Consider the following 26,600-nt stretch of genomic DNA (forward strand, 5'->3'; position numbering starts at 1 on the left):
TTACTTTCTTATGGGACCTTGACGGACATCTGGACGGACGGGCTCTGGTTCGGAGTCGAGTCGGTCTGTGTTGTTTTGCGATGTAAAACACGGATGAAACGTGCAGCTCAGCTCTCCGTCGCTTTCTGGGTCAACTTTTTGACGTATTCGCCAACTGTTCTGCAGCGACTCGTAACAACGGAACATTGTTGCCGCAGCTCCGGCTTCTTCTCCATGGCAACATCATCTGGGGCTGAGGTGTCACAGCGCTGAGAGCCATCTGCTAAGCAGACTGACGGGAAGCGGCGTTTCTCGGTAATGGAGCAATTTTAATGCTTCCAGTGAAGCTGTTCCAAATGTATTAAAAGAGGAAATTCGCGATTTTTAATGCCGTTAATTGTTATTTTACAAGCTTGTAATTGATCCGTTGTTAGGCTGAAGCTGTCAGAAAGGTGGTAATTACACAAAGTGTTTATTATTATCTAACTATTATATTATCTGGACTGAGGAGACGCTACAGGTGCAGTAATGTGGTCAGGGAGCGCGTGCGTGTTGTTTACATGTCGAGCACAGGATCCGTGACTCCGGTCCCGGCGCCCCCCCCCCCCCCCCCCCAGCGGTCCAGCTGTTGATCCGTTCGCTGCAGCTATTTCCGCCCACTCCCCCATCGTCTCCCACCTCGCCCCGCCTCCCCCGCTCTCCCCCATCTCCCGCATGCCGTTTCAACTTCCAACACCCGGGAAGTGGGGATTTCTCGCGTGGCGCCGCGCGCTCGGCCAACACACACGTACAGAGCACGAGCCTTCACTCTGCCGAGAAGCCGCTCGGATTTAAATAGTCTTTATTGGCTCCGCGGGTGAGAAACCGCTGTTGCTGAGGCAAATTGCATCAGTTAGCGAGCGGTATTTTCCCCGCAGCTTCTCTTCATCTCCCTCGTCGGCTCTGACTGAATCTGCATTTCACCTCCGCCACCTTTCTCCTCCCCTCCTCTGTACGTCTCTCTCCTCGGTCCATCCATTTCGCTCGCTCGCCGTTCGTCTTTCATCTCCCAGGCCTCTCGCGCTCTCTAATTTGGTTTTACATTTTAGGCATTTAGCTCACACTCTAATCCAAAGAGGCTGCCTCTCCTTCCCTTCCCTTTCTATCGCTCTCTGTCTCCTTCTCCCACACATGTCGCCTCCATCCTCCCATCTGTTTCTGAATAATCACTCCAGCTCCCTAATTATCTGTCGCTTCCAACCGCTGATCTGGGTTCAGTGACCACGGGCTTCCCTTGATCCAACCATCCCTACTGATCTGAGAGTGTCAATTGATCCTGGATCAGTGCACCAACTAAGAACTGCTCAGTAAATACACACCTCTGTCTGTTTAATCCACCGTCCCTCCTCCCATCCACGTCTTTCTATGTCTCAATCCACTTGTCTCGCTTTCCTTATCGTCAGTCAGAATAATAAAAAAAAAAAAAAGGCAGCATTAACGCGAGCGTACGCAACAGAAGGAAGCAAAACATTGCCCAGGGTGGTGCAAATCGAAGCAAGGAGGCATTAGTTCCAGCTGAAACTTGAGAGAGTAACATTCCCGTCGGTGTATTAGCTTCCAGCAACATGCCAATGAAATCCCGCCATGTAGTATTTACAGCAGAAAAAAAAGGCCACTGGGGATTTGTGGCGAATAACACTGACCAATGACACATTTTAAAAGCTGGTTTGCCGGTGCCGGCTGGTGCGAAAGGATTAAAAGCAGGCGCGACACTGTAAAATGCCTCGCACTAAAGCGTAGATTAATTTCTACTTCTTCCTCACCTTTATAGAAAAAAATGAAATTAAGGAAAGCAAGAAATTGCCCCACCGGCTTTTTGCTCTGCCTGCTGCTTTCAGCTGCATTAACATTGCTGCTCGTCTTTAAATTGTTTGATTGAACCGACTCTGACGGCCTCCTTTGTGTGTGTGTGTGTGTGTGCGCGCGCGCGTGTGTGTGTGTGTGTGTGTACAGCCCGTTTTCATTTGTTCGGTGTAATAAAAGGCCTAATGTTCCCATGTGCTCCACGTGCACCAGCCTAGTTTAAAAGAAATGCACTTGCTAAGAGTTGGATGAGAAAATCGATAGCGCTCTTGTGTGAGTCCGTTAGATCTGAAGATGGAGCCGGGAGGTTAGCTGTGCTTATATCATAGCCAGAGAACAGCAGCGAGCAGCAGCCAGGACTCCTACATGGGTAAAAGCAGCACTGACTCTGGGAAAGAGGATGGAAGCTATTAATTAGTGCAGGAGCTAGCGTCCTTCTGGCTGGATGCTCATCTACCGGCTGCAGAGGCCGTCATTTCCCTAAATGCAAACACTCCCCCTTAGGGTGAAAAGTCTGGTTCGGCCCAGTTTACGGCTGAAGAAACACTGTGGAAGCACTGAATGAAAACGCGTGCGGATGACAGTGCGTTGGTTATCGCATGAAACGTGCAAAAAAATATATGCATTTCATAGAAACGCGATGTGATGAACGTGTCAGCGTTACAGCAGCCTCCTCCATCATCTAAGAGAAACAGTGGAGATCCATAAAGATTTGACTAACACCAGTGGAGCCGGTGCTGTGAAGTACTGTATGGCTGAGTTATTGATTTATATTTCATTCCTGTGAGTGAGAAGCACAAGGTCAACGTCTAAATCACTTAGGGGACATGTTTCATTTATTTACTTCATTAACACAGGAATAAATTGGATTTTTCTTTGAATTCTCGGGGAGAATTCTCTTTCTTCTCGCTGCACTTGTCTCTCATGGCACGTGATTGTTAAAGGGGAAAAAAAAAAGAGATCAGACGATACAAAGGGAAAATTGAGAAGAAGCCTTCTTTCAAGGGCTGCGTTTTAAAAGGCTCTCATGCCGCCTTTCGCGCCTGTGATGGTTGTTGCTAATACATTCTCCAGAGAGTCTTCCCAGACACCAAGAAAACTCCGACTGATGTGATGGAGATCAATAGTTTTGCACAAAATGTCAAAAAAACAAGTGGCGCTCTGCTTTCGCAGTCGCGTCCCAGAGCCAGCGCTGCCCAGTCGCTTCCTCTGAAGGGGGTTTCTCAGCATTTCGGGGCTTTATTCCATTTACACTGTAATGTGTTTAACATGCATTTCTAATGAAAGGCTTTTTCACCAGCGCGGACGACCTACTTAATATTAGCAGCTCGGCCGGAGGATTCGCGTCAACCACGCATGTTTGTGAATCGGCAGAAAGGCGAACCCCGGTTAAACTGGACCGCGGCGGATCTGACGTCTGCAGACGCGCCACACGACAAATCAGGTTCAATAAAGAAGCCCTGAGAGCAAACACGCCATTTTCCTCCCTTCTTCGTCTTCTTTCTGTTTTTTCTTGCAAGCAAATTTGTTTGCAAGACCTCAAATTACAGGTGTTTGCGCGGCAGGTCCGCCTCGATTGTTTGCACACTGGAATGAATGAAAGAGTTCGCTGCGCGAGGCGAGCGGCGGGCCTGGAATTAAAATGCATATATCATAGATCTCGGGCACATGAGGAACAGGAAGATTGTTACGCGATGGGGATGCGGCGGGAGACATTACTGCCGGTGGCGTCTAACGAAGGGTTAAAAGCGCCCGCGTGGTCAGGGTTGACTCTTGATTGAGGCCCTGAATCACACAACAAGGCGTTGTCCCCGTAGACTGAGCTTTGACTCACAACCAGAGCAAACACCCTTGTTCCACCGCTGCAGAGTTCATCGCCGGCCGACTGATGACTGTGCAGCGCCTCCATCTGCACGCAGGCCTCCCATCATGGAGGACCGTCGCCTTTGTACTGGTGTTTGATATGCGTTTCATTGAATGTGCTCCTTCTGCAAAGTCACTGGCACCGGCCTCGTGTCGCCATGTTTGCCAAGATTTTCTAAGCACATAATAACGCAAATCTGACTCCGCGTCCCATAACGAGCACGTATGTGATTTATGAGTGTTCACATTTTTGGGGCAGCTCCAATCCCCGATCAGATTCATTTTGTACTTTATTATTCTTTTGTGGGGACTTTCCTCTACTTTGGGGCAAAGCTCACATGTTCCCCATCCCAGTTTTTAGTAGCAACTGGTTTGTTGTCACCAGTGCGCCTGCTACTGGTTTTGTTATGAGGACGCTGTCACTCATCAAACAGCTGAAGGCTTCTGTCTTCATAGAATCTGAATCAGTTTTGAAGCTGCTACGTGTCCTTCGGTCAAATCATGACGGCTTCACTGACTTCTTCTATTCGTGTACTGAGCGTCCAGCTCTTTGTGCCGCCGTCCCTCTCTCCTGTTGCAGCGTTAATATGGAGACCCATCCGTTTCATGCTTTCCCTGCTGTCTAATCTCTTCTATTAGCAGCACTGGGTCCTTTCTTTCCTGCGCTCATCCATCAATCCAATCCCACGCGCTCCCTCCAGGGTATCACTGGGTCCTTTTAAGGGCCTTAAAATAAATTATCTGGAATTAAGGAATTAAAATGTATCAAAATATCCTGAATTCTCTACAGTTATCAGATCATTTATTTTTGCTGTGGAATGTCAGGCTCCTTTTGCTCTAAATGTTCACGCTCTGATTAATGCAGGACGGGATTAACTTTAAAAAGCTCTTTTTTTGTCATTGTATCTGCTTAAATAAACACAACTGGGCTGTGTGTCCCCGAACAATTAATTTTCTGTTTTGCTTTATCTCTATCTAGGCGGTTACAGTAGCAGAACTCTCATTAGCTCTGCTCCACTGGAACCAGGCCGGTTTTTCCCCGCGTTTCGTTCCTTTACTGTAATTTTTTAATATCAATTTTTATTCACTTCCATATAAATGTCACATAAAAAGGTGCCCACGCGCCGCTCCCACCTCTGCCTCTGTGACCTTACATATATCAGTGGCGCTGCTTGCCTGAATAAGCCTTTCGATCTAGCACGAAGAGCTGGATCGATGCTGCCCTGTGCTTATCCCAGCAAGGCTGACGTTACATACATCACAACTCCGGCCGCGACTTTCTCGTCCTCCGTCGCATTGTTTGCGAATGAGAACTTTGTTTTTCATAAATTAGATCTTGCGTTGTTTTTCCCCGTGTCCTCCTGCCTAATTGCTGTAAACTCATTTCTCCTGTGTTTGTAATGTAATCCATCACGCTCCATCCACTCTCTTCCCCACGTCCCTGTCTCTGCTTCTATTTGCTTTAATGAGGCTACCTCTGCAGATCACGTTTAAAGTAATAAGCTAAAAAATATATCCATCTTTGTCGTCTTTCTTGCCTCTCTGGCATCTGACCTCACAGTCGTACACTTCCTACTGCAGCGTGTCTGTGGTCACTCCTTCTTCATCTGCCTCTCTCTCTCTCGCTCGCCCGCTCCTCACCTCTCTCTCCCAGCTCACGCCTCCCCATGCATTCTCCTCATCTCCCGCCGCCGCATGCTGTGCTGTGTTGGCGCGCATTGGAGGGGAGTTCAGATCATTCCCTGTCTCCTTTGCGTCTCCTCATCCACTCAGAGAACGAAGTTCTTTGGCTCTCTGCTCTCCCTCCTTCCAGCCTTGCCGTCTTAACTGGGGCTGCAGCTCTGCACTGTAGCTGCTCTTCTCTGCTGGGGTAATTGACTCCCTCTTTCAATCTATCAGTCTCAAAGTGGATCACTGAGCAATTTTAAGCATCCTTTCTCCCGTCTGTCCTCCCAATTCCTTAAATTCTGTCACCCTTTTATTTACTCTGCTAATGTGTTTGTTTCTCCTTTGCCTCCATTCTCCTCTGAATGGACAATTATGGGACGCTTTTTCTTTTGGACAACAATATGAGAAGGTGACAAAGGGCCACATCAACCCGACCAAACCAAATCTTTGGCAAACGTTACGTCAAGTAAACAAATAAAACCGTGGAAACCAAGAGTTCCAGTCAAATTGCTAGAAAAATGATGATCATGATCTTTTCAATAAAGCTGCACTACGGTTATTCTTTATTTCCTCTTTAGGCCACGGCTTCTATAACCTTGAAAATACTGAAGATAAAGCTGCAGCCCGGCCATCTCCCCATTTATTATGGAGCTGCCTTTTCTTCCATTACTGGCTTTTAATAGGCACACAACATTGACTCATTGATAGCGTGTTAGCATGCAGCATTATCGCTTGTTGCAGCGCCTCCAGGAGTCGATGACTGCAGACTCAAGCAGTTACTTGTCCGTCGTCCTGCTCTGCCATGTGCATGTTATTTTTCCCACATCAAACCAAAAACACGCTGCCGGTCAGAAACAGACGCGTGTAACTTATAGAAATCAACAACCTGTGACCAAATCACAAAGCATTCGCCCCTCCGCTGCTTTTCAAAGAGAAGACACCGCGTCCTAAGGGTTAAATTCTAACCTCCCATCGCCCGGTCTCCGCTCCTCAGCTCTCTGCTTTCTGCACAGCATCTGCTCTGCATGTTTGGAGCGCTCCCTTTCCTCCTCATCCTCCTCCTCGCGCAGTACTCTTCTCAATTTTCTCCAAAGTACTGTAGAGGTCGGCCTTTAAGTGTTATTGCAGGGCAGTGCCTCACCTTCTATCTTCCTCCTCTCTTGTCTACGGTTGAAGCTCCATCTGGAGTAAAGGCTCGCTGATCTCTCCATTTGTGCATCCCCACCTTTCTCTCTCCCCATTCTCCAAATTGTCTGCTACTAACATGTTGTCCCTGTATCCTCTGCAGAGCAATCTTACAGTAACTCAGTCTTTGTTTCACGTCACTTCTATGGTGTTGTAAGTGTTGTATTAGTGCACGGGGGACGTTCTTCTTTCCTAATTATACAACTCTCCCATGACTTCCTTCCATCTGCGCCGCTGTCTACTCTTCCAGCTACAACCTGGCAAGTGGGCTGCTTCATGTCAAGCTATTGAAAAAAGGATAGACTGCACAAAGTTGGAGCAATCGTTAAAATCATTTTGAGCCTTTTATGTCGTGTCAGATAAAAAGAAAAACATGTTTTTGCGGCAATCATTGCGCAGTAATGTCCCTGTCTTTACTCAAAAGTAACTGCTGTGCATGCTCCTTTTCATGCCTGACAATGTTTGGAACACAGTCAAAAGTAATCATTAGCACCAAAACGCCATATTTATAATGTCACTCCTTATTTACAGTGTCAGCGTTCCCACCATCCCTCGGCGCTCTTTTTACTTCTCAAAACACAGGCTCTGTTGTGATATGTTGGACCTCTGCACCACCAAATGGGGAGTCTCGCTAATCAAAATATCAGGAAATGCCAGTTAAGCCATCAATTCTTAGAAAGTGCACGATTAAAAAGCCCAAACAGGTTTTCTTTAAAATGCACCGTGTTTGTAGTGTTGGAATTGGACACATCTCATCAGTCAGATTTGTTTTTGTCCCGTGTTTTGTTCATTTTTTCACTCCCTGATCACTTCTGGCACCATGCACTAGTACAATAACATGCAATTTGCTATCTCAGTCCACCAAAGTCTTTGTTAGGGGCTTTTTCATTTGAACAAAGCTTAAGATCCTGCGTGCACTAAGTAATTATTAGAGCCTTTTTCCAACAAAGGCTGCAGCAAACATCTTTATTGGGAAGTTGTCTTCGAAAAATGACACAAATAACATGCATTAGCGGCAGATGCGGATCAGATCAGATGTGAAATGGCAGAAGTGCACAAATAACCTTTAGTTCTTCCGTGTGTCACTTCTTCAGTAAACGTGTTGCCAGCCTAGCGACGACACAGTTTATCTCTGTGCTGACAGCAGCTAAAGTGACACTTTACCCGACTATCCTGTCTCTGCAGCCCGAGACAGACACAGAAACGTTCTACACCGCTCCTTTATCTGATCCCTGACTGCGGTAGCGGCACGAAGCTCATGCAGATTAAACTTAAGCCTAATTGTAGCGCGTGAATGTTATTTAGTGCATTGCTGGCATTTAACAAACACATGACGGAGCATTGCAACCAGCCTATGAACGGACGCGAACCCGTGTTCATTTGCATGTAGCCTTGGAAATAGAAGATAGTTTTACAGTCAGATTGGTTACATGGCCGACAGGGATATATACAAATGGTAATTAACATAAGTGCATTCATTTGCATCTGGGTTTTTTTTATGGGTACAGTATATGGGTGCGTGTGTGTGATGGAAGTGTGCGTATGAGTGGATTCTGAAAGTGTCTGTGAACCGTTGACTGCCAAAGCCAAATGTCAACACATTTTACTGTGGTTTCTCTAAATTATCGCTCCTGGAAATGAGCAGTCCAGTGGTTGAGGTTGCGCAAGTCAAACCAGTGAGTCGGGGCTGGGGGTTAAGGAGACTGTGGTCTCGGTTAACAATTGCAAAAGTCATCAGTGACTCGCAGCACACGAAAGGGACGGGCTGAAACCATGACCTTCATTTAAAGAGTAAACACTTGTTTGTGAAAAATCCCTCCCTGTTGTCAAAAAGCTGTGTTTTGTTCATGAAGCCGCCCAACGCAGCCTCTTCCTACAACACCTCTGCAGAATAGAAACTGACTGGAAAATATATTGCTAGTGAACAGGATCCAGACAGCACTTACCTATAATCCAAACCACATTTGGCAAAGCAAGTCGTATTTGAATGTATTCTGTACGAGATACGGTCTGACATTAGATCCTCTCATCCCGTATCGCTGCTCACCTCTCTTCCCCCCGAAGTACAGGGTCTGCTGTGCAGTGTTGGACCACTGCAGGGACGAGTTGTCGTTCTCGGTCACCCGGCAGGTCAGCGTCACGGTGCCCCCCACGGACACCGTTTCATCGGAGGTCACCGGCTGCAAGGGGTCGTCGTCTAGGTGAGACGAGGAGAAGAAATGAGGAGAAGGAGACCAGGCAGCAGACGCTCCACAAGTAAAAATAGTAGCAAGCACAAACAAACAAATCAGATAAAGACACAAAATACATTACTCGCCTTGATCTCTCACTCTCTCTCTCTCTCTCCATCACCCCCCGCCCGTCTCTTTCTCTGCTTGTCAGATCACCGATACGTCTCTATCTGTCTTTCTGAAGGCGCACACGCACGCACGCACACACACACACGCGGTCGTGCTGTCAGAGGGACAAAAGCTGCAGACAAATGGCTATTGGGCTGTGTGTCCACGAGGCCAATGTAAGAGCGATGAGTCAGTGGCTGTAGTATCTGGAGAGCGCGCGACCTGAGGGAGCGGCGTAGATGAAGAGGCCGTGTCAGACGCGGCCCCCGACAGGTCAAAGCAACAACGGGAGAGCAGCCCTGCTCTAATGGCGGTGAAACCCCCTTTTGTGGGTATCCGCGTCTGTTTTTAATGGCGCGCGTATGTGTCGGCTGGCGCGGAACAAGCTCAAGCGGGACGGGCATTATGGAAATGAGCAGGTCGGAAGAGTCGGAGAGGCAGAATACGAATGACGCGGCATAATGAAGGAATGCGAAAGGCTGGAGCTGGAAGTAAAACACCAGAGGAACCACTGAACAGTGACCTGTCTGGGTGTGGAACAGTATTCAAATTAGCTCAAATTATGGTATTTAACAGCGCTCCCTTGATAACGGGTAATGGTGCAGGTTAATTCTGCTCCGTGCATTCAGTGCGGGCGGCAGACGATGACGCGAGACGGAACTAGAGATGTATATTGAAGCACGCAGCTTCCCATTACGGTGAGTGGAGCCTAATACGGGCACCGCAGCACTTGTGGCCTTGTTAAGTTATTATGGCCTGGGGTGCACGCAGCCACGCTGAGCCGTCCCATCACTTCAAAACGTGCCAGTGCTCGTCCAACCTTAACTCAAACAAAACAAAAATGGCACAAGTGACAACGGAGGGAACATCTCGTAAGAAGACATGCCTCAAAGCGGTTTCCTCACCCCTGAAAATACGGCGTGTATAAATAGTTTAATTGGAACCAAATTGTCAAACGGGAGACAGGTTTATATTCGGCGTGGAGCGTTATCACATCCTTGCACCGGCGGTGGAATTGATTTTTTTTTTTTTCTGCAGGATGAACATCTGCTTAAGTGTGCTTCGGCGGAACTCCCATCAAGACGTGGAAAAAAAAAGGAAGGGGGGGGGGCTGGAAAATGTAGAAATGTAGAATCAGAAATACGCACTTGCAGTTCATGAACTAAGAGCAGCGCACGCCGTCGTTTTAAAGCCGGTCGGCGAGTTCAGCATCGCGGCAAACACGACTTATTAGAAAAAGGAGGAGGAAAAACTTAAGTTTGCTTCCAGGCTTAAGGGATTCGGGGCTGTAGCAGCTTCTCCGAGGTGCAGCCGGTGCTGGTGGGAGGATTCAAAGGGCGCCGTGTCAGACTAAGTCTCTCTGTGCTCTTTTAAGGCAGCCTTGACCTTGTGGTCGGTCTTTCTAAGCACCGTGATGGCTGAGGGCACAACGTGTGGTCGAGTGCACCGCGGATTAGTGTCTCCTTTAATAGCGGCTCGGGCTGATTCCCGCTGCCTGACGCGGGCGCTCCGGGGGGGGGGGGGGGGGGGGGGGGGGGGTCACGTCACACGGCGCCGTGGGCTCCACGCGCTCCGCATCCTCAGCTGCCACGGGCTCCTGGTGATCGTGACTAAAAACACCCGGCGTTCAAGGCTCGCTGTGACATTTGCGCTGGTTAAACTGCTGACTTTCCAGGTAGCTGCCATTAAAGGGGACACGGGTGAAGTTATTCAGACGATGATGCGGGAGCTTCTTCGCAGCGCGTCCCGGAGTGACTCGTTTTAGTGGGCTTAGCGGCAGATCCAGGATTTCCTACCACCGTGCTCACGGAGTTACACAAATTACCCTTAAACTGTAACTCTCCCCTTAAAGGCCCTTTCAAACATCTTAATAATTTCCACACTGCATCTCATCGCATGTATAATTCTCTTTCTGCCGATCGGTTTTATTAAATTTGTATAATGTTTACGCTGAGTAAATTATTCAAACCCACAACGTCAGGATTTTTTTATAAACATCGCTATTATATCAGATCCAGGCATTTTTGATGAATTAGACATTGGATTATAGGCATTTATTCAAAACTTGAAGACGGTGGGGATTATGAAATCTAAAATTGGCAACAATTCCAATTAAGTCCTGGAGGCTCCAGCTCCCCCTGTCCTCCTATTACATGCTGACTCATCCATGAGCCTCCAGCGCTGGGGACGATGAACCACACACCTGCAACACGTTTGTTAGCGAGCACACGCAGATGAGGCCGAGGTTGTAGCAGGTAAGAAACTCTACATTAATTAATCAGTTAAAGGTTATTTTGACTTTATTTGAGCATTAGGCCTTAAATGTTTTACTCGGCTCATTTTGAATGTAAACCTCCACTAATGCATACAAATGGCCCAATGTAGTACAGCAGGAGAGCGTGTCAGCAACCTCGTTAGCCCCATGGTCACATATTAACCTTCGATAAGTTTGCTTTAATTTATTTGTGGCGCTGTGTGGGTCTCCTTAAACAGCATAAAGATAATTTATGGTCTTTTAACAGTGTTGTGAACCAACTTAAGTGGCCATTATCTGGTCAGATGGGTGAGGTTAACTGCTGCGGATGCCGCGGGGATTAGCCTTTATGAAATACGATGATAAAAAGGTCTGTGTGGTTTGCATGTACACGCATGCCAACGTGGCACGCGGCTCCGAACTGGTTCACGCAAACAAAAACAGAGCGAGGCACCAGCAGCGTTTGACCCCCATAAGCCTCGGATACAGACACAGCCCTTCTTCTTACCTTTGAAGCTACTTAAGCACAAAGTTAAAGAGGGGAAATGAAGTTCAGCCCGAGATTGAATGGTTAAGTCAGGCTAAACACCCTGGCTGCAAAAATGAAAGGAGACCTATCTATCCTCAGCAGACATTAGGCTAAACACGGGGGCTCGCTCCTCTTTCTTCTCTCCTCACGCTCACGTCTCCACTGCTGCAAGCCCGAGGAAGACACGGGTATTTAAAGCAACGCAATTTACACCTTCTCTAGCCGGCAACAAGGTGAGAGAACACAGAGGTAGAAGGCTGACTGGGATGCGGAGGAGGGGTGGGGGGGGGGTAAGGCTATGTACAGGAGGGGTGGTGATAAAATGAGGTGGGAAGCCGAGGAGGGCTCTTCAACAGTGAGGAAGAGGAGGAGTCAGATGTAAAGGAGCAATGCTTCATATAACAGTAACAATTATTTGCTTTGTAAGACTGGATAGAGAGGAATAACACAAGTCTGACCAGAGAGAAAACACACAAACAAGAACTCAATATTGGGAGAGAATTATGAGCAAACAACGCCGGCGTCTCGTTTGTTTGTACACAAAAAGAAATGTGAAACAGGAGCAGCCGCAGTAACCAAATAGTTAGAGCACACAACCACAGCGTCCCTCGTGAGGCGCCCTCTGACCCCTCTGTCTGCAACTTCCTGTCGAATTAATAATCATAATGCATGTTTTCCACAATGAAATGTAAAAAGGATCATTTGCGGTTTCAGCGGTATGACAGGAAGTTCACTCATCGTCAGATCTGAAGCTTTTCCAATGTCAATAACGTCAAATGGTGCTGAGGAGCTTCCATTGTTTCAGGCCTGTGTTCATATAGACGTATATAAAACACACTGACCTCAGCTTCTTACAGTATTTGTTACAATAAATGAACAGTCTGTGGCTCAGAGTCCTTCCACCACTGAACCTCTTTATAACCACCTGTATTTAACATGTGCATTACAGTATTTTCACAGCGACGCGGCCAAGATCGAGCTCTACTGTGTTCCTGTAAAACGTCTTCTACCGACGCGTGCAGAAGATGAGGCCGACTTAGAGGTCGGAGCCTTTCTTTTATACCAGCTATCTCCTGATTCTGACGAGGCGTTAAACACACAGTTGTGAGAGTGATTAATATCTTCTCATCCCGTCTCAAGGTGATATTAATTACGCATGTTTCCCACAAACCCAGAAGAAAAACAGCTTCCTCTTGTTTCCACTGATTTCACCGCCTTGAAGGAGTGAGAAAATAAATCGCAGCGACTTCAGACATTTCCGTGTTCCCCCCCCCCCCCCCCCCCCCCCCCCCCCCTCCTCTCCATCTGCCCTGATGTCCTGGTTGTTCCCCCTCGTCCTCCCTCACCTCTCCACCCTTCTGTCGAGCCCCCTCCCCCTCCCCCCTCCCATCGCCCCCATAAACCCATTTACTTCTCCCATCCTTAATTCCGTCTTTCCCTCCTATTTTGTTCTCCCGGCGAGGCTTTACAGCGTTTATGCTAATTAGCGTGGGTTAATGAACTTTATTTACTGGACTGTGGGGGTGCATGCGCTGGTGCTACTTATTTAAACGTGTCCACGAACCCTCTTCACGCGTAGATACGGGACTTATTCTAGAGGTCTGTGCGGTCGTGTTTGTTTGGCAGGGACGAATCTGTTTGTGCAGCGCAGCGTTGGGGATAAAGTGCGGCGTGTGTATCTGTCTGATTTATGAGATGCTTTTTATCTGCATGTGGTTGAGGCTGCACGCGCACGTGAGCGCGTTCGAGCGTGTGCTGTGCAGCAGGTACGTTTTAATACGGCGTGATGCACGGTGTGACTCAGGCCATTACACACACGGAGACGCACACACACACACGCACACCCTCCACACTGTACACGGCAGCACGTTCACACCCTCTCACAGCGCACAGACAGGAAGCTCCTACACTCACAGAGACACAAACGTGTTAGAATGTTCTTATAAATACTCCCGATGCAGCTCGATGCATGAAAAACAGGCACGCGCTCTTTTTTTTTTCCCAAAAGCGCACAGAGAACACATTCAGACACACACGCGAAGCTACCTCCCCCACACCATTCATCCATGCCCAGCTGTCCCCAACTACCACCCCTCCCCCTGTGTGTGTGTGTGTGTGTGTGTGTGTGTGTGTGTGTGTGTGTGTGTGTGTGTGTGTGTGTGTGTGTGTGTGTGTGTGTGTGTGTGTGTGTGTAGGATACAGTATGCGTGCGCGCCCTTCTGCCCACCTCAATCCTCCCTAAGCTCCCCCCTCCCCCCCTTATTCACCCCCGCACAGCCTCGTCCACCTGCCGTGAGCCAAAATGTAAATCCAGAGCAGGTATTTTGACAATCGTCCCCACCGAAAGGCAAAACATGTAGAATAAGTCATTTTTAAAGTGGCAGCCACCCCCCCCCCCCTCCCCTACCCGTCCTTTTCACAGAACAAACATTACTCCGACTCTTCAAGTGCAGCACTGAGCAGATGTAGCAAGACGCTTTGTTTGCAGCCTGATTTTCACACAGTCGCGTCTCTTAAAGACGGGCGGTTCTCGTCATTTTGACTCCGCCTCCCTCTCGGGGTGATGACGGATTACTTTTAATCGTCGAGTTTGGGCGGGCGGGCCAGTAATGAGGGATCAGTGGGGTGTGTATTCTGGATTTAAGAGCCCCCCTCCCGCCGCCTCCACAAACAAACTGCTCAGTTGTTCCATCCCTTTCTTGGGGCCGAGGGCTTGAGCGACGTCCTGTACATTTAAAACAGCCACCGCGGTCTCACCCTCTCCAACCACCTCCAGCAGCATCGACCCCGCTGCCACCTCTGCTGCCTGTCAAACATAGTTAGCTCGGAGCTCAGACGATCCCCCTCAACCTCCTCATCCTCCTGCAGACCCCCCCCCCCCCCTCCCCCCGCCGTGCACACAAACAAACCCGCGCCGCCATCGCAGCGTCTGCAGAAGTGAGGCGCCGGAGCCGGGCCGCCCCACCCTGCCACCGGAGCAGCGCCGCGAGACAGAAAAGGGAGCACGGGTTGAGACAGACGGGGGGAGGAGGGGGAGACGGAGAGGGGTTCGGCGTGCAGAAAAGGGCAGCAGCATCACTGCTGACAAAAGAAAAAGAATAATGATTTGCCAGGAAGCGAAAGACAAAGAGAGCCGGAGCAGCGAGAGGGCGAGAGAGCTGCAGAAATGCACATGGGAAAAACAGAGGCGATGGGGAAGAAGGAGGGAGAGAGAGAGAGAGAGAGAGAGAGAGAGAGAGAGAGAGAGAGGTGAGCGAAGGACATGGCAGAAATAAGCATATATAGATAGATGAGAGCAATGAGGAGAGCTGACAGGGTGACTTAGAGAACGGGCAAAAAGAGTGGAAAAGCACAAACACACACACACACGCGCACACACACAATGGGAGCAGAATGCTGGGAAGTGGAGCAGAAGTGGAGACGGAAAGTCAAAAAGGAGACGGATAAAGAGAGATGCTGACGGACGGGGTGCAGTGGAAGGAACGAGGGGATCAGATAAGGCGCGTGTGGGTTGTCCATGGTAACACAATGGGCATGTTGAGAGACTACTGTGAGCTCGGGTCAAACCCGTGTGTGGAAGTTAGCGTCCCATTGCTCAGTGATCCTGGAAGTGTGTACCTGCAGAACGACGACGATGCTAACGCTGCGCAGCAGGACGCGCCGCATCCACCAGTATCTATTTGAACTCCCATTGGAAACGGGAGGCAGAAAACATGGCATTCGCTTTGCCTACTTGCTAATCAAACACATTAGTCAGCCACTGTGTTTTCATGCCATAATGAGCTATGTAATCATCTTTCCGCTGTGTTCTGATAACTTCCCTGTATCATAACGCACAGTAAACCACTTTAGTAATAGTGCTCGTTTTCTGACAGCTGCGCCAGCTTAGCTCCTTTAAGAAATGAACCGATTGGACACAGACAGAATGCGAAACAGCGGCAGAGAGATGTTTTTGATTTAGGAGAGGGGCTCTTGGCCCGTCGGAAAGCGACATTTGATGGGGGAGAACAGAAAACCGGGCTTTATTGTGTCCATCTGTACACAGCAGCGTGCACACACACACACACACACACACACACACACACACACACACACACACACACACACACACACACACACAGGGGAAGATAAAGGGAGTGAAATCTTTAATGCCTTGGCAAATGCACTGACGGTCCCTGCCAGTAGACCACTTAAAGAAATGAGTAGTCAATTACCAGGAGTCTGCCCTTTGACTAAGATCTCTGGACCCGCTGTGGGTGGAAGCAGTTCTGCTTCTCCTCCGTGTGTGTGGACAACACCCACCAGCAACAGCAACATCAAGAAGGAAGGAGGAAGTCCACGGTCCGGTCGGCGCTTTCCTTGAGTCGGTTCTGAACAAACCGGGATTTAAGGCTACAAATAGCGAGCGGCGGCGTTCTTGTTTTGCAAGCGCACGAACGCGTCTGATGCCGAGCGCAGCGACAGAAGCCGCCTCGCCGCCGTTGATTTCCACGTAGTTTTGCATAATCACGGCACATTACATGCCAGAAGCGTGCGGACAACCTGTTGTACTGTACTGTGGCTTGTTGCTGCTCTAATTAATGTAAATCTCATTGTTTGCACCTCCAGCTGAAATCTTTAGACAGTGACATGCTCCCAAATTTATTGCAGCGCTTTCCGGTCTCAGCACGATCACAAACATATATGCAGCGACACACACATTGTACAGCGGCAAAGTCCCCATCTACAAACTGCACAAACTATTGGGACACGCACACACATACACACACACATACCTAGCCACTCATAAAACCCTCAGATAACAGCAGGGACTTATAAACCAGGCACAAGAAGGATAGGGCTCTCAATGCCCGGGGAAGGGCCGAGATTAGAAATGGGGAATAGTCCTTAAGCTCGTCAAGAAAGAGAGGAGCTGAGGCGGAGGAAGGAAGGGAACGGCGAGAGCGGGGGAGAGAAAGAGCGAGATGGAGGGAGAGAAAGAGGGTGAGCCGGTGAGCCAAAGGTGAAGAGGAAAGATATGCTTCAAATTAAATCATTTGGAACAAAAGGGGATTGTTGCCAAGCAACCCAACCAGAGCAGGGTTACCGGAGCAACCAAAGTGACCCGAAGCCTGACCCAAGAAACGAAGTCGCCATTGTCGTCCGTTGACGCACACGCACAGACAAACGCACACCTCCACCTCTCTCACTCCCTCTCTCCCGCTTTCAAGGTCTATCAGCCAAACACAAACAGACAGAGGGTTTCTCCTGGAAAATGCAGAACACAACCGAAATGTCATCCGGTGGCACAAACAACAAGCGGGGCTTTCAATCACGGGGGGGCGGGGGGTAAAATGGAGAGGGAATGAGGTTAGGGAGCTAATGGATGACGTGAGCCAAAATCAACAGCTAGCGAAGCACAACACATAAACCGTCCAATGTCCGAGATGAGCTCGTAGAATAAATAAATAGAGTTGTTATTCGGAGGGCTTTGGCAGCATCGGCGGTAACAAACACTGTTTGAGATGATGGATGGATCCAAGAGTCTCCAGTAGGAGAAAGTGTACGCCCACAGAGGAAGCGCTGGGAAAGGTTTAAGTTACAGAGCGTTTCATTGAAAGTATCCTGAACTTTCTGTGGCCAGTTCAACAACATTGTTGTTTCTCGGCCACTCTCCAGCGGGGGTCCCTTCAAGTCTTCCTGGAATCGAATCCCGTCGCGCTCGTAGCGCTCGGCAGGGGTGCAAAGCAAGCGCCGCGCCACCAGTGCCTTCAAGGAGAGGCGGCAGAAGTGTGTCCTGCGAGTCTCTGTGACCCGACTGCAAACAGGCCGAGGAGACGAGGGCGCCGCTGGAGGCAGATCAAGGAGGCAGCGTGGCGCAATTAGCAGGAGGCTATAATGACAGGCATGCCGCCGTTCGGGAGAGGTCCGAAGCGGTTAGCCGCGCGGCGCCGCGTGAATGCTAGCTTGTTTCACCTGAGCGCGTTCAACGGCAGCAGCATTTTATGGTGTGGGCGACTCCGCGTCAAGTCTGCTGCCACCGCACATTTGATCAATAACTCATTTGGATGTCTTTATAAAATCAATCTAGCATGCAGCGGTAAAGCGCCATGTTGAGGGGATAATTAGCAGCCGCTTCCGATACAGTTCTACGACAAACGGGGAGAGGGGCAGGTGCGACTGAAGTCACCTTCTTTGGTATCGCGTCAACTCGCACCGTCTGAGTGCTTCCACTTATAAATCACAAATAAACGCGTTCTCTCTACTCGTCATGTAATTGTTGCGTCGCTACATGAGACTGGGTGTTCTACCGGATGTCTTTTTGTTTTGTTTCAGGCAGGATTCTGTCTTTCTTCTCCCCTCTGCGCCTCTGACTGCTGCAACATGACATGAAAGGACGATGGAGAGTGTTTTTGGAGAGTGTTTTTGGAGTGTGTGTGTGTGTGTGTGTGTGTGTGTGTGTGTGTGTGTGTGTGTGTGTGTGTGTGTGTGTGTGTGTGTCTCACTGGAAATAGCAAGACAGGGCAGGGTTGAGATAAGCAGAAATGTTAATGTGCACAGACCACAGAGAGCAGTGTGTACAGTGTGTGTGTCTTGCATGGTTTGTGCTCTTTTAATGGAAGAGCATGTTTTGTCTCCTTGTAGCCGGACGTGTTTTCTCCGGGGACCACTTTGGGAAAATGTGTGTGTCCTTTAGTGTGTGCCCGTAGGAGACCGTGTGGCCATGTACACCCCCCCCCCCCCCCCCCCCCCCCCCCCCACCACGTCTTGTGGAATGTGCGTGTGTTTCTTGTTTCTTGTAACGAACGCAACCTTTCAGACGGCCCCCGCGGTTTGTCACTCCCAATCAAGACAATGAAGATCAATGAAAGAACAGGACGCGGGGAGGGAGGACGAAGACGACGAGGAAGAGGAGTGGGGAGGGAGGGGCATGCCGCTCCCAACAATGGCAGCGCGGGGTGCGGACGGGGGAAACAATAGGCGTCGGACAGTGGCGGTTTTATCTGCGTGCGCGGGTGGCGAGGAGGCTCCAGTCACCGTTAGGGCGCCTCTCTTGGGCTAATTGCTAATTAGGGTCACTCCAACTGTTAAGGCCCGGGAGAACTGGCGCAACCCGGCGACTATAGGTGACCCACTTGACACGAAGGATTAAATATTGAGTCGGGGCATCCAATTATGAGGCTGTACTGAGATTCAGATGTACACAGATAGTGCAAGTGGCTAAAGTATGGAGGTAAATTAGAGTAAAATGAGTCAGGAGATCTACTGGAGGCTCCATCAGTGACCCATGGACCCTAATGATTTTGTGAATATGAGCACAGCGGCGCACAGCACACACCTACTCACACTATAAATACTCTACAGTACATACCATGCAGAGGATATTACATGGTAGTGATCCTACATTAAATATAGTAAATAGGTGGGTAAAGACTGAACTCTGGTTGGCATCAATCATAGGAAAAGCTTATCCACTTATGCAACCTATAATGTACTGTACTTTCTGAAAAAGGCCTGTTGTATTATTTAAGAGACGTATTTGTACCTGACATAACTGTTTGATGCGACCTATTCTTATGTATTCCAATTGAATTCATCATGGCTTTGTATTTCTATGTAAATTTTATTCTTGCCAGGGTGAAAAAGCCTCTGTAACATCACTTAGAGCATTGTGGAACACGAAGAGTTGTTTTCGAGCCATAACTCTTGGCTGCTCTCAGAGATCGGTTGTCCCATTATTGATTCAGTGGTCGGCCACCGTCTGGGATTTATTAGTCCCTTTAATGGAAAGAAAAATTCTCAAACACAAAACAGAATATTTAAAGTGAAGTGGAGTGATAAGGCTGTTTGTGTTCGCATCCAGCTGTGGACGGAGGGAACCATCGCTGAGGCAGCGGCGGCAATATCTGATCTATCCCACAGCAGCCAGATGTACCATCATCCAGAAGTATAATATAAATTCATATCATAAAGATAGACGTCAAGCTAAAACGCCGGGTAAACACCAAACGCCAGCCAATATTTCTTCCCTCACAGATGTGTGATGGATGTACAGTCAACAGATGTGCAGATTTGTGTGCACTGTAGCATCAATGTCATTTGAAAAACTCATGTCACCCAATTTACAGCTGTCGGAAATGATGAAAAATAGGCTAATTTCATAGATGTATCATCGGGGGCTCTCAGCTACTGTACGTCTGATGCTTCTGTAAAAGTCCCGTATCTGAGGATGCTATTGTGGATGCTACCGGAGTGCGATGTCCCTTCCAGGTGCCATTAAATTAGCTCAGATCTGGCGAGAGCAAAAGCCGTACAGCAGCACACGATTCCCTGTGTTTCCATAATCATCAAATCGTTCAGTGCGTCTAAAAGCCTCGCACGGAAGCCTCTACATTCATTATGAGTCTGCGCTCCGTTGTTGTGTGTTTTCCCTCTAATTTGTCATTCTGTACAGTGTGTGCTTAACGTCACCGGCTCGTGAAACGCCTGACGAAAGGCTGCGCTGAAATCTACACGGTCCCCCGCATTAACAGACGGCGCGCGGCGTTAACGTGTCCTTCCTGTGCAGCATTAGTTGGTTCTTAGCAGCCTCCAAACAATGAGGAAAACAAGCCGGCGCTCTGCCGGTAATGATGGTTTGGGCGACGCGGCCTGGGAGCCAAGTGGAGCAAGTGGACTTCGGATGGAGGCCACAGCGGTGCCGTCCTGCTCCTAATTGGCCCCGCTAAAACCGACGCCGCGAGCCGGAAGCTCGGCCGAGCCTGTGCGAAACGGGCCGTCGTGAGGGTTCGTTTCACCGGGACGTGCGCTGCGGTTTGAGCCGCTGGCGCTGGAAACGCTGTCTCCCCCCCCCATCCTTGGGAGCGAATGGGTGAGATGAACGGAGCGGTGAGGGATAATGAGCGGGGAAATCGGATGCGGCTCCGTGCCGGGAAGTGGAGCAGGTGAACCGCAGGAGCAGAAGCTCTCACCACTCGGTGCTGCTCAAAACCACCTCTTTAATTAGATCAGGAGCTTCGTCAACATCTGATATCGTCGTCCCCACTATTTCACTTCTGCACCCGGCGACGCCGACCATGTCTTTACTCACTTCCAGCGTGGCTCCCATCGTAATTACTGCACCCACCAGAGGGCTGTGCCATGTAAACACGTGTTGCACTGGGACGCGTGCCGACATTATTCTGTCAATGACATTTGAGACGAACGTGAATCGTCCGAACCCAATAAATTCAGCTGAAGAAACCTAATCTTGTATTTTAACCCATCGCTGACCGCGTTTCACTCTCGCTTCCACACTGATTTGCGCTGCTTACTCTATTTTTGAAAGGTTCCAACGGTATTTGTGGAAATGTCAGAACAGTATAAGGATCGTGAAACTCTGAAAAGCTGGTGTGACTGTATTTTTTCACTTAGCTCTAACTGTGCAGATGCTTTTTATTTAACATGTCAGCTTAGGATTCTGTTTTGCACATATTAGTTGCACTGCTAACAAAAATAAAGGCATTCTTGGAGAAGAGCAGGGTTCATGATGATGTCTTGCGGCAACGAGGACATTGTTTCGTTTCAATTTTGGGATGCTGTGCCACTAAAACAATCAAATGACATTCACTTCTGTCGTAGCGAAGCTGAAATTCAAAACCCTGAATAGAAAACCTACTTACAAATAAGAAAGGGGCCACTTGTTTTGACCGTTTTTTTCACGCCCAAGTGAACGCTACACAACACACACGGCGTAAACATCCGGTGCACAGGCTCACGCAGACCCGCTGTAAGGAGTCGTCTTGGCTGAGCTACTGTACGACAGCACATTACTATGATATACTTACGCTCTCCATTCATACACTCAGTCATGACGCTGAATCTTATTTAATGTCACCAGACACATTTGCCTGGAGTGGAGCCCTACGAGCTCAGCTCCGAGAGGAGAGGACCGGAGTCATCCCTCCTCCCCGGCTGTCGCCCTCTGTTTCTGCTCTCTGTGCATTGCCTTCGTTTGCCTGTATCTCTCTATCTTCCTCTCAGCTGTGATCACACCCACCTCCCTCTCTCTCTCCCTCCCCGCCTCATTCTCCTCTCCTCTGCAGTCAGTGAAATCCCCTGGGTCCGACAGCAGGAGACTATTACACTCACAGACAGATTCGCTCTCCTCCAATTTCTCTCTGTCCTCGTCCTCCCAGCTCCCCCCCCCCCCCCCCCCCCCCCCCCGTTCTCTCCTTCTCTTTCTACTCCTTGCTCCTCCTGCGCTCTGAAGATTCTGTCCCCTCTTATTCATTTCCTCCATCAGTGTGAATGTGTGCATTTGTGCTCCTCCAGCCCTCCCTCCCCGCCTCCCTCGCTCCTCATCCTCCCCTCCTTTTCTTACTCTTTCTCCTTTTCTTCAGTCAATATAATTGGCATCGCAGGAGTGCTCCCTGCAGAGTATGCTAAAACAGAGAGCACAAAAACACACGGTGAGCAGAGAAGGAGGCAGCGAGGGAGAGGGATGTTCATAAAGCTAAGAAAGTGAAGAAAGCAAGAGGGGCAGCAGTGGAGGAGAGAGGCTAAAAGAGAGATGGGGGGAAAAGGACCTAGAAGTGATGAGAGAGGGGAAGACATAAATAAAAGCAAGAAAGGAAAGACAGGTACATAAGATGAGAAGGAGACAGAGGGAAAAGGAATGAAATAAAGTGCTAAAGCGAAAGGAAAGGAAGAAGGAGTTGATGGGAGACTGGGAAGCCTGGAAGTGAGAATTTAAGGAAAGGAAATAAATCCAGCGGTCAAAACAAACAAAAAAACTAAAGAAAAGAAGAAGGAAACAAAGCAAGAATGTGAAACGGGATGAAAAAGGCAAAGCAAGAAATGGAGAGGACCATGAAGAGAAAAAACAAAGAGCAATGAAGACAAACAAAAGAGCAGGAGGGAAAAAGACGTGGCGTGAATCAGGGGACGGGAAGATAAGACAGAGGAATATACAGAGAGGAGAATGAGGACGAAAAAGAAGAGGAAGAGGAGCCTTGACCACAGCAATCAGCGAGCAGCCAACCATTCAAGGCAAATTCCACAATATATCTCCTCCTGACTAGACACACAAGTGCCAAAGCACATTACACTGTAGGAGAACTATCCTGAAATAACTTCAATAGCCGCCGCGCTCCCTCTGTCTCTGCCTCCACAGGCTCGCTGCAGGTTTCTAAAGGAATAATTTAGTCGGCTTTTTTTTTGTTATAAGCAAAGAGATGTAATGTAAAAAGGGTCTGGAAACGCTTCTTTCACCGTTGGGATCTTTGACACTCGTCTTAATTAAGCAGCACAATCCGATTGAGACCCTACAGTCGTAATGGAAAAAACAAACAAGTGCATGTGACGAACAGCCGCCAGACGTCCGAGCGCCCGACCGGGCGCCGGCCTCGCGGGGGGGGGCAGTCAGCGTTAGGGCGGCGAGAACCGCAGCATCGCACCTCTTATTTACCAAAGATTACAACATCACAATGGCGTCTGGCTAATGAGTTTCCCACTAATGAGCTAATGAATCTCCTGCTGCCACTCAGCGCTGCTGAAATGAAATGCTGTGTTTTGCCGTCTAAATGTGACACATGTACTGCAGGGCTGCAGCTAACCTTTGTCATGATTACTGCGAATTCATCAATTATTGTTTGATTAACTGAACACTCGCAGGAAACAAATGGCTAAAAATGAAGCTACATCACCGGTACAACAGTAGCTCCCTCCTCCTTCTCTACACAACAGCCAACCCTTTCATTTCTTTGCACTTAGCTCGTATTTCATGCACTGGCAGCCTGAGTGTGCTACTTCAAACCTTCCACTTGATCTGTGATGCGACCAACGTATGAGCATTAGTAATAAATAACATGCAAATCTTGAAGGTCCTGTTTTGCCCAGTGAAAGTTTGACCTCGCTTTGAAACGACAACACACCAATACTGTATATTATGTAGTCAACCACACACAGAGTCTGCTTTTCCAACCTAATGATGTTGAGAGCTGACTGTGGAGTGCGTTACATTCATTGAACCTTCACCACTGGGTGACAGTGTACATGCAGGGAAAGAAAATCCAAAATGAGCCGTTGCCCATTATCAGTACATTAAAAGGATTTAATGTAGGATTTCCAGCAGTTCACTTGACTTAAAACCCAAAACAATGGCTTCATTTCAAGTTCTGTCTGTTAGCATTTCCAAAATCCAAGGTGATAAACGCATTAAACAACAAAAGAGCAGACGTCACGGCCGTTGGTCCTCAGTCAACCCCACAACGCCACGTATATTGTGCCAACAGCAAACTGGTTGTACTGGTTTTGTGCAAAGCAAACACCGTTTACACTGGGAGCGTTTGTTTAAGTGTAAACGTGGAGCAGCTGCTGGAGGAACCTGCACAACTGCGAGACAGCGCCCGCGTCAACGCCGGCCGCGTGCGGCAGCGGGTGTTCTGTCCTCCGCCGCCGCCGGCGCCGCCGCGGCCCCTCGGTGCAGCCGGTTATCATAGCAACAGCAAATTAAACTGCGGCGAAACTGCAGACACACGCAGGAATAATCAAAGATATCAAAGGAAAGCTGTTCTTGTTTCCCTGTATGAGGCTTTTTTTTGTCACAGCGAGGAGACAAATTTTGTTTCAGAAGAGGCTGAAGGCAGAATGATGAAAGAGTGTGGAGAATATTTCAGCGTTGAGACAATGGAGCGATTGTAGCTGCAGCAGTGACGCGTCTCTCCGGCCAATCAATAGTCCACAGAGTGGTCTTGGCTTAGATCCTTCATAGACCTGATCCCATAGACAGCTAATGAACGTGGGCAGGGTGAAATTGAGTTGAGCTGCTTCTACGCAGGATGAAATTGCTATTAGCACATACATGTGTGTCACTCCTGCGACCCATCACTTACGTATTGATTTTAGCCAATGCGATTTAATGGTCTCCTATGACGCGTTCTCCAGCTGAAGACTTCTGGACCCGGACGTCTCAATATGATGATGTTCGTAAATTTTGGTGCCCACAAACGTTCTGACGAGACCCGTTTTTTAATAAAGGCCCAGACATAAATACGCTGTCGGGCGACTGGAGCGGGCTGATTTTACTGTTTTGATGTATGCGTATTGTTTAATCTGCAGCAGGCAGGCAGCTGCTATTAGAAAGTGCCCACCATCCCGCTGTTCACCTCCTGCTCAGCACAGAGCAGACAGACACAGCACACACTAGCAGGCCAACATAGAAAAGCATTTAGCAGGTAAAATAAGCAGCTACTTGCCTGAGGAGCTGCTAAAGACCAAAGGAGTGCTGTTGTTAAGAGAACATATAGGTCAGACATGAAGTTGTAAATGCATATTCAAATGTGCTCACACAGGTACAACACCTATTTATCGCACTAGTAAGAAGAAGCATGAGTTATTTTCATAAGCTAATGCAAAGTCTGTTAGCAATCTGGCAGACTTCCTTCGGAGGCTGCCAATCTCTCTGGTAATAGTGTTATTTGTTTATGGTAGTTACATTATTGTGAAAATGTGGTGAGGGTTTTCAGATCTGACAAGGCCACAAATAGAAAGCTATAAAACTGCCAAAAGCAACTTATTTGTAGTTCTGAACAGCGAATAAAAAAACCTCACCAATGGCCTGTGTAATAAAACATGAAATTATTTGTTAAGGAACACGAAGTCCAAATTTGTTTACCAAAGCACAAATTATGAATAAAACATTACACAGACTATTGGAACTGCACTGGTCTGTTCTGAAAAATCATGAAAGGAGACAAAAAAGAAAGCAGGACAAAAAAAATCTGTGGTTGGAAAAACACGACTAATACAGATATTTCACAAGCTTTCAATGCCCTAATGTAGATTTATTTGGATTTGTTTTTGTTTATTTGCATTTTGAGGACCATTGGATTCTGTCTAATATCTAATATCCTGTTTTTGTTATTTCCCTCATGTCGCCTCTGCCCGTCCTCTTCCCGTTCTCTTTGTGCGGCCCTCTCCCTCCTTACCTCTATCTAATCTTGCTTTCTGAAACCATGACGGCACAAAAAGAGGAGAGGACCGACTATTCTACTCAAATCCAAAGCTGGGAGAGGAGGCTCAAATCCAGCCCGATCGCATTCATAGCCGGGTTCCGCTGCAGATGGTAATTTGTGGACCGCCTGCTGGATCGGGAGAAGGGTCTCCTGAGAATGACACTCTCGCTGCCTCACCGCTGGGGGAGGACGCGATGGGGGAGGAGATGCTGACAACATTTTGCTGCGATAATGAGTTTACTTTCCTGCTACTTCTTTGTTCCCTTTGTTTCAAGCGCCGGCCGCTCACATACGCAGACATTTATAAATTAAACTTCCCATTGGTGTTCGGCTCTGGAGGTGAGACTGTTGTTCTGTTTGTCGGGGGTCCAGACTGAAAGGATCACAATTAGCTGCCTTCCTAGTAAACCGTACATCATCAAAAACTAGATGTTTGACATCTAATAACCACATCCATGTTACATTCAGCGGGAAACGACGGCGATGGACCCTGTAAATATTCCACTGGATGAAATCCAGCATGTCCACATTCAGCTGAAGAGACGTCACAGAAACACAAGCACAGGTGTAACTGCTCCATTTCTCTGAAGCTCCGTGCGTCGCACAAAAGCGTGACGGATCCAAATGAAGCCATCAAACGTAATGCGTAGGCTTTTACAATCAGATTGAAACCGCACGTCGCATAAATTACGATGATTTGATGAATCAGTTCTTCGGGCACATCTCGAAGTCAGACGCGAGGCAACGAGGCTTCGTGAATGTGAAGGCGCTGAGGTGACAGATGAAACCTAAAAAGTTAAAAAGAAAGCTCAGTTCCCTCATAAGCAGAAAAAAAGGGCTCCATGCGCCGCAGTTTGATGAATTGCTAAGAACGCTCTCCATTACATCAAGTCTGCCACGCAGTCTGAAGATCAATGCATTATTATGGATGTCAATTTTGATCAATTGTTGCCTGCGCAGCGTAT

General features: G+C 48.4%; 1 protein-coding gene across 2 annotated transcripts in view; it reads right to left on the reverse strand.

The window, feature by feature from the left end:
• Positions 1-26,600, reverse strand: part of cadm3 (cell adhesion molecule 3) — a 66,309-nt gene that overhangs the window by 27,568 nt on the left and 12,141 nt on the right. For both annotated transcript variants that reach the window (XM_029131989.3, XM_055503563.1), the window contains exon 3: positions 8,585-8,734. In XM_029131989.3, coding sequence (XP_028987822.1) covers positions 8,585-8,734 — 150 coding nt within the window. The remainder of the gene's footprint in view (positions 1-8,584; positions 8,735-26,600) is intronic.

The sequence above is a fragment of the Betta splendens genome, chromosome 17 (assembly GCF_900634795.4).
Source record: "Betta splendens chromosome 17, fBetSpl5.4, whole genome shotgun sequence".
Classification (NCBI taxonomy): domain Eukaryota; kingdom Metazoa; phylum Chordata; class Actinopteri; order Anabantiformes; family Osphronemidae; genus Betta; species Betta splendens.